The sequence below is a fragment of the Antedon bifida genome, chromosome 4 (genome assembly GCF_963402885.1).
Source record: "Antedon bifida chromosome 4, ecAntBifi1.1, whole genome shotgun sequence".
In the NCBI taxonomy this organism is placed as follows: Eukaryota; Metazoa; Echinodermata; class Crinoidea; order Comatulida; family Antedonidae; genus Antedon; species Antedon bifida.
In genome coordinates this window covers 28,880,222-28,893,057 of record NC_136229.1, presented here as the reverse complement: position 1 = coordinate 28,893,057, position 12,836 = coordinate 28,880,222, and the positions used below count along the sequence as shown (strand labels likewise).

General features: G+C 33.8%; 1 protein-coding gene across 1 annotated transcript; it reads left to right on the top strand.

Annotated features, from left to right (window-relative positions):
* The first annotated feature begins 9,513 nt into the window (after window positions 1-9,513).
* On the top strand, window positions 9,514-11,881 carry LOC144840483 (neuromedin-K receptor-like). The gene is made up of 2 exons (XM_078696299.1): window positions 9,514-9,554; window positions 10,609-11,881. Exon 2 carries the CDS (start codon window positions 10,633-10,635, stop codon window positions 11,794-11,796), a length of 1,164 nt encoding a protein of 387 aa, XP_078552425.1. The 5' UTR covers window positions 9,514-9,554; window positions 10,609-10,632; the 3' UTR covers window positions 11,797-11,881.
* The last annotated feature ends 955 nt before the right edge of the window (window positions 11,882-12,836 follow it).

Below are 12,836 nucleotides of genomic sequence, written 5' to 3'. Positions count from 1 at the left end.
ACAAGCTTTAATAAATAATTCCTGCAAACAAATCAAAATGACGGCGAAAGAACTTTTTTTTAACCCTACACCACCACCACCACAACAACCGGCCGCACCGCAACAAAACAAACATGTGTCGTGTGTGTGTGTGTGGATCTCGCACACACGTCACACGCGCGCCATCCAGGAAGTTTTGATAGACTACACATCCCAGTCGTATTTGAAAATAATTATACTGTACTTTATTCGTAAAAAATATAGATATTATCAAAAATGTTCTTCCTTTGCAAGATATTAAAATAAATGTTATGGAGGAACAAAAAAAAAAATTAAAACGTGATTTTTTTTTACTGTTTGCCAGTATATGCCGCTTTCCCACATACACGAATTTGGCTGCACTGCGAATGAACACGAATTAAAATACATCGTAGAGAGTGTCGTAGTCATTCATATTGAAACGTTTTCATGATATGATTAGCTGTTGATGGTCGCACGATGGAGATACGATATTGTTACGATAACTTCGCGACACTGCAGTATTACGAATTATTGCGACAGTGGTAAGACATATAATGATTTGCTTCGACACAACGAAAATATTAAGACTGTATGTACTACGAAATCATTTCGTCTTCAATACGATAGGTCTCTTCCTAAAAGGTTGTGGGCCAAGAATTGTCCTGCTCTGTAACTATAGCTTGAGTCATCTCTATTTTGGAGGAGAATGTTGGACTCAAATTTTCGACAGAGAACCAGTACAAATTTCAACTACAGGGATCTAATATTTCGGCAGAAACGAGTGGGGAAAGTTCAATTCTAAAATGTTTCTTTTTAAATTTGTGTAAACTGTTATTTTATTATTTGTTTAAAGGGGGCGTTTATTATAAAGGATGTTATGGAGGCGTTTAATTTTATTCAAAGTGAGGCGTTTATTGGAATAATACGGGACGTTAAAATCACGATATTTTGTCATTAGTAGTTTTCCAAATTGATAGAGCGCCCTCTTGAATTTCAAACGTCACAACAAACATGACCGCTGATTGGGCATAAGTTTTCATAGCAACCTTTCTATTATATAACACGCTGTGTGTGCGTGCGTAGTTACGTTTGGTGTAACAACTACGACGTGACATGTGTAACAAAACAAACAAACTTAAAACGAATGGTGAGCCTAAGATTTATAGGTTTTATCACTATATTAGGGCCTAGCCTAGGCCTAATATCATTATTTATCCTATGTTGGTCCTAAATAAATGTATCATTAATACCAATAACATTAAATCCATTTAACTTAGGCCTAATATATGTTTTGTATTTTAGGACGCAAAGCCAAAAAGCTTTGATAATGCTAGTGTGGAATATGTACAGCTATTTCGATTGGGATTTGGAAAAGGACAACCACTGTTGACCGAAATTCAAATCCCTCCAAATCCCAATCAGCAATTGCTGCTACCGCCCATAATGGGAAATTTCAGGAGAACAAAAGAAAAGTTAGTGTTTAGCTGCACGCAGTATTAGTAGTCTTTTATATAGGCCTAAGCAATCTTTATTTACAACATTGTTTTTGTGTGTTTTTGATACATATATGTCTAAACACCTTTTATTTCGTTTCAAGCTCTTTGAGAGAGCCAGTTCCACCAGTGAAGCCTCCACATCAGGGAAGACCCCCAATACCTGGAGCAAACATCCGAAGGAGAAAGTACAAACAAAAGTAAGTGTTTATCTGCACAAGGTACAAGCAGTTTTTAGTAACAACATTGTGTGTTTTTTATGTAAAGCTTTTTAACAACAGGTAATTTGAACATTTTTCTAAAGCAAGGAATATTTTTTGAAATTAAAAAAAAAAAGTTTCAAAAGGTAGTATTACATTCAGGCTGATATTAACTATGGTATAGTTGCTAGCAATCTCTATGAGAATGAACACAGTCGTAGTGAGCTTAATTGAATTTCCAGGTTTTTTGGCAGATATGTATCACCTATATTGACGGTACTTTAATATTGCATTGACTGAAGACAGTACTGTATTGCCGAGACCAAGTTATTATTTTTAATAATAATTAATTTAACTTAAGACTTAATACGTTATTTAACATCAATACATAATAGGCTCTGACGTTGAAAATTGACTACAAATAACCACACACACACTGGTTCATAGAAACTCTATTTTTGCACCTTGGCTGTGGCCTGTGGCATATAATATTTACCTTCTTTTAAAAAAACTTGCTAGCTTTTGCGTGCTTTAACTGCCATGTCTGGTAAATTGACGCATCTGATCTTATCTTCCTCTTCTATTTCCTTCAGACAGATGTTGATGTTTGATAAAATAAAATTTGTGAAACTTGAACTTTGATTCATTCATCTGATCAAATCTTTTCTATAAAACAATATTGTGCCTTCACGTTGACGTCTTGTCAATTCGGCTGCAGATTCAACGGAGCTGCAGCCAAATACATCTGATCTTAGTTTTTCCATAAACACTATTGTGCCTTCACGGTGACGTCTTGTCAATTCGGCTACAGACGTGAACGGAGCTGCAGCCCAACGCATCTGATTGTATCTTTTTCATAAACACTATTGTGTCTTCACGTTGACGTCTTGTCAATTCGGCTGCAGACATTAACGGAGCTGCAGCATATGATGTTTTCTATTAAAAAACATGTGTTTCATCGCCAAATTTGTTCTTTTCCATAAACACTTTAACTGCCGTATGTCTTTTACTGTTCTATTTTATCATTCCAAACCTGCTTTAACTTTGGTAGCTTGTCAATAATTCTGATCTTATATTTGGCGTGTAAATAACAATTATGTTGCAATACTGTAAATAAAAAAATTACTGATGTTTTCATCTGTACAGCAATGTACTAACATTAGTACATGTACTTCAGAATTTCCTACTAGAAGTCGTCCGATGTTTCCTCAGACATTGTTGATGGGTCTTGTGGTGGAGGAGCTGTTTTAACTGTTGGAACTGGCTTATTTTGCGGCCACTCTCCTGGAGACTAAGAAGTATTTAGACATGTGTGCCAAAAACGCACCCAAAAAAATATTTTGTTTTCCACAGACTTGAACTGTCAGTGCCAGCCAGTGTGCCTTTTCGACATTTGTTGATAACTGGTTGTACGAGAAACGAGTGAGATTTTATTTGATTCGATTTTCTCCTCTTCGATAATCCTAATTTAAATAATTGAATGCATTTTTGTTTTGTATTTTCTTCTCCTGCTATTCCTTTTGTTCGGTTTCCCCAGGTATTGGGACTCTTCTTGAGGTGGAGGCTTAACTGGCTTCTCGATGTTATTATCCATCCATATTTCTGGTGATTTAGATTCTCCCGAGGACCTTGAAACTGGCGAAAGTAGCTTCTTTATTTCTGTTGTTTTAGACCTTGAAAACGAAATAAGAGTTGTTGACATCAAAAACACACACACACACACACAAAATGTTGTTAATAAAGACTGCTTATACCTTGTGCAGCTAAATGCTAACTTTTGTTTGTACTTTCTCCTTCGGATGTTTACCCCAGGTATTGAGGGTCTTCCCTGATGTGGAGGCTTCACTGGTGGAACTGGCTTGATGTTATTTGCTGACTCTCTCAAAGACCTTGTATTAGGGGTCTTCCCGAGTCTTGATGTGGAGGCTTAACTGGCGGAACTGGCTTCTTGATGTTATTTTCTGGAGCTGTAGATTCTCTCAAAGACCTTGAAAACGAAATTAGAGGTGTTAACAATGTTGTTAATAAAGACTGCTTATATCTTGTGCAGCTAAACACTAATTTTGTTCATATTTTCTCCTTCGGAAGTTTTCCACAGGTATTGGGGTCTTCTTGAGTCTTGAGGTGGAGGCTTAACTGGCGGAACGGTTTCTTGATTCTTGGTTATTTTCCATCCGTATTTGGTGTTTTTTAAATTCTCCCGAAGACATTGAAAACAAATAAGAGGTGTTTAGACATGTGTATAAAAAACAAACACAAACAATTTTGTTAATAAATACTGCTACCTTGTGCGGCTAAATACTAACTTTTGTTTGTACTTTCTCCTTTGGATGTTTGCCTTAGGTATTGGGGGTCTTCTTGAGTCTTGAGGTGGAGGCTTAACTGGTGTAACTGGCTTCTTTTCTGGTGCTGTAGATTCTCTCAAAGACATTGAAAACGAAATAAAAGGTGTTTAGACATAGGGATATGTATCAAAAACACACAAAAACAATTTTGTTAATAAAGACTGCTTATACCTTGTGCAGCTAAACACTAACTTGTGTTTGTACTTTCTCCTTCGGATGTTTGCCCCAGGTATTGGGGGTCTTCCCTGATGTGAAGGCTTCACTGGTGGAACTGGCTTGATGTTATTTGCTGACTCTCTCAAAGACCTTGTATTAGGGGTCTTCTTGAGTCTTGAGGTGGAGGCTTAACTGGCGGAACTGGCTTCTTGGTGTTATTTTCCATCCGTATTTCTGGTGTTTTAGATTCTCCCGAAGACCTTGAAAACAAGTAAGAGGTGTCTAAACACTAACTTTGCCTTTTGTTCTCCTGAAATGTCCCATTAATATGGTCGGTAGCCGCAATTGCGTATTTCGATTGGGATTTGTATCAATTTGGATTTCGGTTCAAGTTGTTAATGTCTTTTTCCAAATCGTCATCATCAGCATCACAGTTTTTTTTGGCTTTGTGTCCTAAAATACAAAACACATTAAGATGAATTTAATGTTATTGTTAATGATAATTTAAATCAAAATTAAAATAAAAGTTACTGTACTACTCAGAGACAAAATAATATTTTTTTTTACATTTTTAATCTTCATGCTCTCCCACACACTTCCCAAGAATTGGATTTTCGGAAGGAGTTTTGTTGAGATGATGGATACGTTAGAACAGCACTGTAGCCTGCTCTTCTAGGCACTTCCCTCAAACGTGGATGGATTTTCTGTGTATTATAGGAATAGTATTTAAACCTTGCTCAACATTATTACAGATCAACAATTTGATCTTACCTTTCGTGAAACAAGACATTTCTCTGCTTTATCTACTGTGTGATGCTTTTCAATTCGTCGGTGACCGGCACTGGTATACTGCCATAATAATACTCTGTACTTTAAATCTGACAGTTTATCAGTTTTCTGCTCATTAAAATTGGTTATGCTCTAACCCAAACTTTTAGTAGAAAGTTTTCTTGAGACTGATGAAACTTATTTTAATCAGTTTAAATCAACAGGGATGCAGCACATGATCTTATTTTTCCTCTTTAACTTTGACGTCTTGTCAACCCATCTACGGCCCATAGCCGGTCTGCAGCTAAACACATCTGAATCGTATTTTATCATTCTCACTTTCCCGAAATTGGATAGTTCTGAATAAGAATAGGGTTTGTAGTACTGTAGCTCAACACACCTTGTCTTTCAAATAACGCTATAAATATGCTTTAAATTAGACAGAGCTTTTTTTTCAATTCGGCTGCAGAGCCCAACTCATCGAATCCTATTTTCCCATTAAAAAAAACTGTTATTCTAGGCACTTACCCCAAATGGATGGATGGTTTGGTTGAGATAGTTGGAACTTGTTTGAATCGGTTTAAATCTTCCTCAACAGGTCTGCAGCCCAACACACCCGATCTTATCTTTCTCATAATAAAAAAAAAATCATATCTTCCAGATACTTCCGCAGACTGAGAGTGTTTGGTTGAGATTGGTGAAACTTTTTTGATTCGATTGCATTTTCCTCAGTACAGTACCTAATTTGCCTTTAGTTATCAGGTTTTTATTAATCAGTCTGCCCGTCACATCTGATTTTATCTTTCTCATAAAAAGTATTCTGCTTTGACATCGTGTCAATTCGTCTGCAGCCCAAATTGTGACCTCGACACTTGTGTCTTGTCCATATACTTTCCCTCTTAGATCTTACCTCTCGGATGCGGACCACGAGATGACTGTGGTCGGCTCTCTGTTTCTTGTCTATACCACTTTTTACTTCACTCTTCAACTCTTATTTCAAGAAATTCCATCAACCTCTACTCCAAAAACATGGTTTGCAACATTTTACAGTAGACCTGTCACAATTTGTAATCTTTTAAACTATTTTAATTACAATATCTTTTTGCTCAAAATACTTCTCTACAGCTTGCAGTAGGCCTATTAAATGCCACTTCTCCATCAACTATATTTTTTGCTCAAAATACTTGTCTCTAACATCTTGCATTGCATTAAGCCGTATATCTTTTTTTAAATTATTTTATTTCAAAAAGGCAAACTCCATTCTTTTTTCTCAAAATATTTGGCAGGCCTATTAAATGCCACATCTTTTAAGTGTTTATTTCAAGAAGGCAAATTCCAACAACTTTTTGCTCAAAACACTATAACATCTTGCAGCATAGACCTGTACCATTTGGACATCTTTTTACTACTTTATTTTTAAAAAGAAAATTCTATCATCTCTTTGCTCAAAATAAATACTTCGTCTATAATAAGAACATCCACAACCTTGCTGTTATTCAAGATAAACGGTATTTAAAAATAAACCTATAGGCCCTATAGGAAAGTCAATAATTAACACCTAGTGTTTACATATTATATAGATCTAGCCATTTTTAATCTGTACATTTAAAACTAGCTTACTATTATTAATGTGTTCATTACTCTTTATTTTCAATTAACATCTATGACGTAGACATTTAACCACTTGTCTATAATGAATGATGAAAGCATCTATTTTAACTTCAACCTTATTCAACTTCAGCCTGTAGTTAAGAATTAGCCTACCTTGCGAAACAAAAAAAATCCAAAAACAAAACCATAAACAATTCAAATGCCTTGCTAAAATTAAAAAAATAATAGAATACTAAAATTTGATACGTATGTGTGTGTGCAAAACGAAGCCTATTGTATAAATCACTGTGTTGTTTGGTGCTCAGATGGACTTTGACATAAATTGATTCTGGGAATCGGCATTTAACTGAACTTGAATCTGAATTCACAATTATTAAACGTGCAAATAATACCGTACTATATTTTTAAAAATTACGGTGATATAGAAGAATAAATATTTATATAATGTTCCTCAATATTATTTATATCTGTTTTTATTTGTAAACAAATTATGAATATGACGTTTTTTACTGTGCAGTTTTTCAAGATGTTTGACAAAGTATGTTCATTTTATATACAAATACACTATTTTCTTATATTTTAATATCAAGTATAAAAGCATTTTTTGTAACTAGTATTTATGTCTTAAATTACTATGGTGTTTAACATGACAATGATGACGTATTTATTACCATTTTAATTATTCTGTGCAATAAAACTATGCAATACAATTAATATGAATTTGAGTTAAGTTTGTTTCTTTGTTGTTTTTTTTAATGTAATACTGTAGTATTAAACGTGCTTTAGTCCAACTTCATTCCTACGTCCGCAGACCTGCCAATAATGATGATACATTGCCGCTAAGATTAAGAAGTGGCGGCATACCAACACGTGATGATGAGAAAAGGGGGAACAGGTCAAAGTTTAGTGATGTCTCATTGATATTTTTTTTTGCATTAATAATAATATTTAATAATATTAATACCCCGAATAACAAATGTAATTGAGGAGGTTTTATTATTTTAATTAGAAGTAGATAATATCAAATTATAAACGTGATGTGTTGCTGTTTTTATTTTGTTTTTGGGAGCATCGATTTTTGTTTTGTTTGTTTGTTTTAGTTTTGCACCAAAATTGTGTTATTATAGACTATACTACCGTAATATGTATGTGAAACTCTTTCAAACGTGAAACAAAGCTGATTATTTCGTTTCGATTTTTTGTTAAATCCTATAGGATCTATCCTTATAATAAAGATAAATTCAAACTGTAATAATTTCAAATAAAGTAGGCCTTTGTCTGTGCACCGATCTTCATTAGTTATTCCACTTGAATGAAAATTAGGGTTAGTCAACTGTAATCAGTTTATACAGTACGATATTTTATGCATACAAAAATAGAGTACAAGCGTGGAGCTGTGAACTAAGATAATTTTATAGCAGCTTCATTGTAAAACTACAACGATACTAATAATCTTTATAGGTTACGTGTAATCACAAATATCGGGCGTAAACTGATTTATTTTAAAACTTATTGAACACGTTGTTAGGGGATGTCAAGGAAGGTGAGCTACACTCTGAACATCTTCACAACTTAATGCTATAATAATGTAAGCTGATTTCGTTTCGATTTGTTTAAATCACAGCAGGCCTACACCTTAATAATTAGGATAAATTCAAATTATATCACAATAAAATAAAGTAGGGCATACTTTGTCTATTTGAACTCATCATCATGAAGCTTTGTTTTTGTTGGTATTCCTTTCAATTCTGTTACTTCCACTTGAATTAAATATAAGGTCAATCAACTGTCAGTTTAATGTACTGTGTATAGTGGTAAAAAGTACAAGCTACAATTACAACGTACAGGTACTTACCATTTTAATTTATTAGGTATTTCAACACTTTTATGATTACTACAGTAATATTTATTTCTTTGTGTTTAAAATAAACTAAATGACATTCTTTACATATTTTGTTTGTTTGAGTGTAAAACATAATACAGGTATAGGTGTATCCTCTCCAATATAACCTTACCCCAGGTAAATTCTCCCTATACCGAATAGAAGTGTTTTGTTGAATGAACTTTCACCTGAAATTAAAAACATTGCAAATATATTTTTGTTCATCATAAGAGAATTAAATATAATTATGTTATTTAATGGGTACGTTTAGATTATCTTAAATCATATAAACTAATAACTTAGTTTTATTTTGTTTGTTAAATTAATTTTATTTTTGTTAATCCTGCTTACTAATACTATTTTTCTCTACTTCTAATTTTTTTTTCTCCAAGAAATAATGTTTAGTACGTACATATTTAGTTGGCGATAAGCTTTGATAGTTTAAAACTATACCTTATCACCATTTTTGTCTATTATTTTTGTTTGTTGACAATAAAGAGAAAAAGAATATATTATTATTATTTGATTACAATTTATTAGATATTAAAATTAGGAATAAAATATAAACGATGTGACTACCGTTGTGTCTTATGCCCTATATTGTTTCGGTATAAGCATGGTAATTATTTAAAATTACTAGGCCTATCTAAAACTTAGACTTGTAAACTTACACGAATCAAATAAATTATTTGCAAAGATCTTGCAAATTCACGTAAAATTCCTTCTTCAATAATTAGAAATTCATTGCCACATCTGTCGGAACGATTGTTATAGACTTCCCGGGAAGGATCGTTTTTCGGAAACTTTCGATCCGTGTGGTGGTCTAGAGTAATTCTTCAAATACCATTGGTCCAACAAGTGGGTACATTTTTGCCAAAATAAACGGTGTGATTGGTTGAAGAACTTTTAAGATATGGTCATCATTATTATTGACGTTAAAGAGAGGAGCATTAACCTTGTGTATAATCTAACCAACTCCTCTTGCATTTAGATGTTTTGTTTTTAACTCTCTGTTAACATATAAAACTGCGCTGTTACACTAGCCTAATCTGGGATCGGAAGAAAGAACATTCTTTACTGATTATCATCATCAATAATTGTAAGTGTTACAACTTTGTATAGTTTCCATTGAATGTTATCATATGCCGTACTACAAGTAAAGATCTTTAATTTAGAAATAGTTAATGGCGGGTAAGGAGTTCCATTATTGATTTATTTTAATTACTCAAATTAAAAGCTTTAATAATCTTCATAAATGTCATTATAAATACAAAACAAAAAAAACAAAAATAAAGAGGAAACCCCTTCTCGATATTCAGTTCGTATGCCATTAATTGTGAATTAGGCCACGTAAATCTGTTTTCTGATTCATACCTTTAAGTGGCAACTTTTTTTGATGAAATAGAATAAAATAAAATAAATCCGCTTCATATATCCGAATATAGCTCAGACGATTTTGTTCTCCTTGCCGAGGAAACGTAGGCCTAATTTTGAAAGAATTTGAAAATACCGACACACAATTCATTACTGTTGTTCCTTCTCCGGTCAGTGGTAAAAAAAACACCTTCCTCCCTCTGACTTTTTTAAAAAGGACGATCAACAATAACTTTATAAAAAATAATTTTAATGTCAATGTATAGTCGGTCAGTTTAACATATGAAACAAATGCGTATTATAAATTGGATAAACTAGAGGGCAAAACTTTATGTATGTACTGTTCATTGAAGTAAATCGCATGGCGCCCTCAATAATCACCAAAAGTGTAAACTTTGGAAATACTGTACTCTGAACTTCCGTAATAAAACTGCTGAATTAAAGATGTAGTCGCGAATAAGCGCAGCGCAGGCGAAGGGACAACGATGTGTCAATACAAAATATATAATATGGTGACTTGCTGAAAATAAAATAAAAATAAATAAATAAAAATACCTCAATGGCACCCCATACCTCATCAAAAATGCTCGAAAGATGGCCGCGTGACGGTATTTACCACATCATCAAACATTTTCCTTTTCTTAATTTTTCATTCGAAACAAGCGGTCAAGGCGTTGTCTCAACTGCATTAGATTTTCTTTCATTCTTGCAAACCCCCCCCCCCCCCCCCCGTATATAAGATTAATAATAATAATCACTTTAACTTATTTTTAATACAGGTTATACAGCCGTAGCCTGCTAAAATGTTCACCACCACTTCGTTTCAACTTTATGGAAAGAGTTCTCTAATTATATCTGATGACAGCGACCCTTCCTCCTCAAGTTTCAGTGAAGATGAAGATGACGTCATAGATGATATTTACATACCCCCAGTTCTGTACTACACCATATTCTTGTTCAATGTTCTTGTTATTGTTATTAGTAATTCATTAGTCATCGTAGCAGTTTTACGTTCAAAGGTTTTACGAAGATCTGTGACGAACATTCTGATAACTTCTCTGTGCGCATCTGACATTTTAGCCGGGATTTTCTATACGCCTGCACTGGCCTACATCAGTATCAACTCATTGGTGTCGCTAAACTTAAACGTGTGCCGTGTATTTGTCGGGTTCTTTCCAATGGTTGCTTATTCCGCCAGTTGGCTTTCAATCTTAGCTATTGCAATTGACAGATTCCGTGCCATCGTTCAGCCATTAAAACCTCGGATTACGCATGCTCTCAGTTACTTGATGATCTTCCTCGTCTGGATTATCAGTGTCTTCTTTGGCGTCTTCAAGTCATCTCTTTTGTATGGCGTGTCATACACTGTCCAAAAAGGAGACTTCTCTGTCACGTACCAGACTTGCGACATAACTCTTGAGAATCTTAAGATTTGGATTCTGACAGACATAGCGTTGTATTTACTTTTGCTCATATCTGTTAGTCTGATTTACTGCATCATTGCACACGTGTTATGGTTCGGTGGTCGTTCGATACCATCCCTGCACCAAGCACGTCAGCAATCCAAAAAGCGCGCCATCAAAATGTTCGTCTGTGTGGTGTTTTTGTTTGCTGCTTCTTGGCTGCCATACTACGCGTTAATATTTTACACAGATTTCATAAACGGTCAATTTTACGGCTGGGGATTGGCAAACTTTATCACGTGTCTAATAACGGTCATTAACAGTTGGATGGACCCTTTCATTTACGGGTATTACAACGAGAACTTTCGAAGTGAAATTAAGAAGATTTTTCGGTCGGTATTTCTTCGGAGGAGGAAACCTGTGGCTAATACAGCTGCAGACAACCGCGTCAGACCGTTAAGTCCGCATTTGCCATGCAGCAGACAAGACAGCAGAATAACAATGCCTGTACATGCCTGTGATAATCCTGCCATGAATAGAAGTACCGTAATACCATCAGAATGATCCCTTGAAAATGTAATTATGAAAGACTTTATGTCTGTTTATGTCTGTTTATGGTTCAGATGCTTACTTATGTAAAATACATTTTAATTTTAAATAATTGTTGAAATATAATTGACATAATGGAAGAATATATGTATAATATTAAATATTAGATAAAATTAAACATTAAGTAATCGTTAAGAATCAGATGTATTTCAGTGACAGCCGTTATTAAATATTGAACAATGGTATTTACCGTATATACATGAATATGTTTTGAAATTTAAATTTTGAATCATGTAATGGCTAAAGGAAGATCTCATTTATATTATGTTTATATCAACACAACGGCCCCCTTAACGGGATGTAATTGTTATTAAACGTTACTAATAACTACAGCTATGGTAAAACTCAGTTCTTTGAGCATATTAGACTCCAGGAGGTCCAGTTAATTAAATAATAGTGTGTTCTGAAGCTCTGGAAAACACATATCACAATAAACGGAATATTGAATCTTGAGTATGCCTAAACCACATCACCTATTGAATTGAATTTATATCAACGACGGCATCTTTTTTTTGTGGACAATATGAACACTATGATGCTAAAATTGCAGAAGACATTGCTGTAATACAATGTATCAATTGGCCCTACAAACAAAGCAGCAAGTTAAATGTGTATAACCCTGTTTGTAGAAACCTTGGTAGGCCTAAAATGTTTTGCTATTGGTTGTAAATAAAACAAAAGTAAAATAAAATGAAATAAACACAAAATAAATTAACATGAAAGCCTAATTAGGATAATAAATGAATTATGAAATAAATAAATACATGATTAATAAATAAATTATATAATAAATTCGATCATACTTGTTTTGCTGTTGGTTATAAAACAACATTAAAGCCTATTTGATAAATTCATTATACATTTCTGTCAGCAATTATTATACTTCAATTCTGTGTAGTGACCTCGAAAATTGAATATTATTCTATTAATATAATATATATAGGCCTATTATATTTCCCCAGAATGGTTGAGAGGTGGGTGGAAAACAATAAATA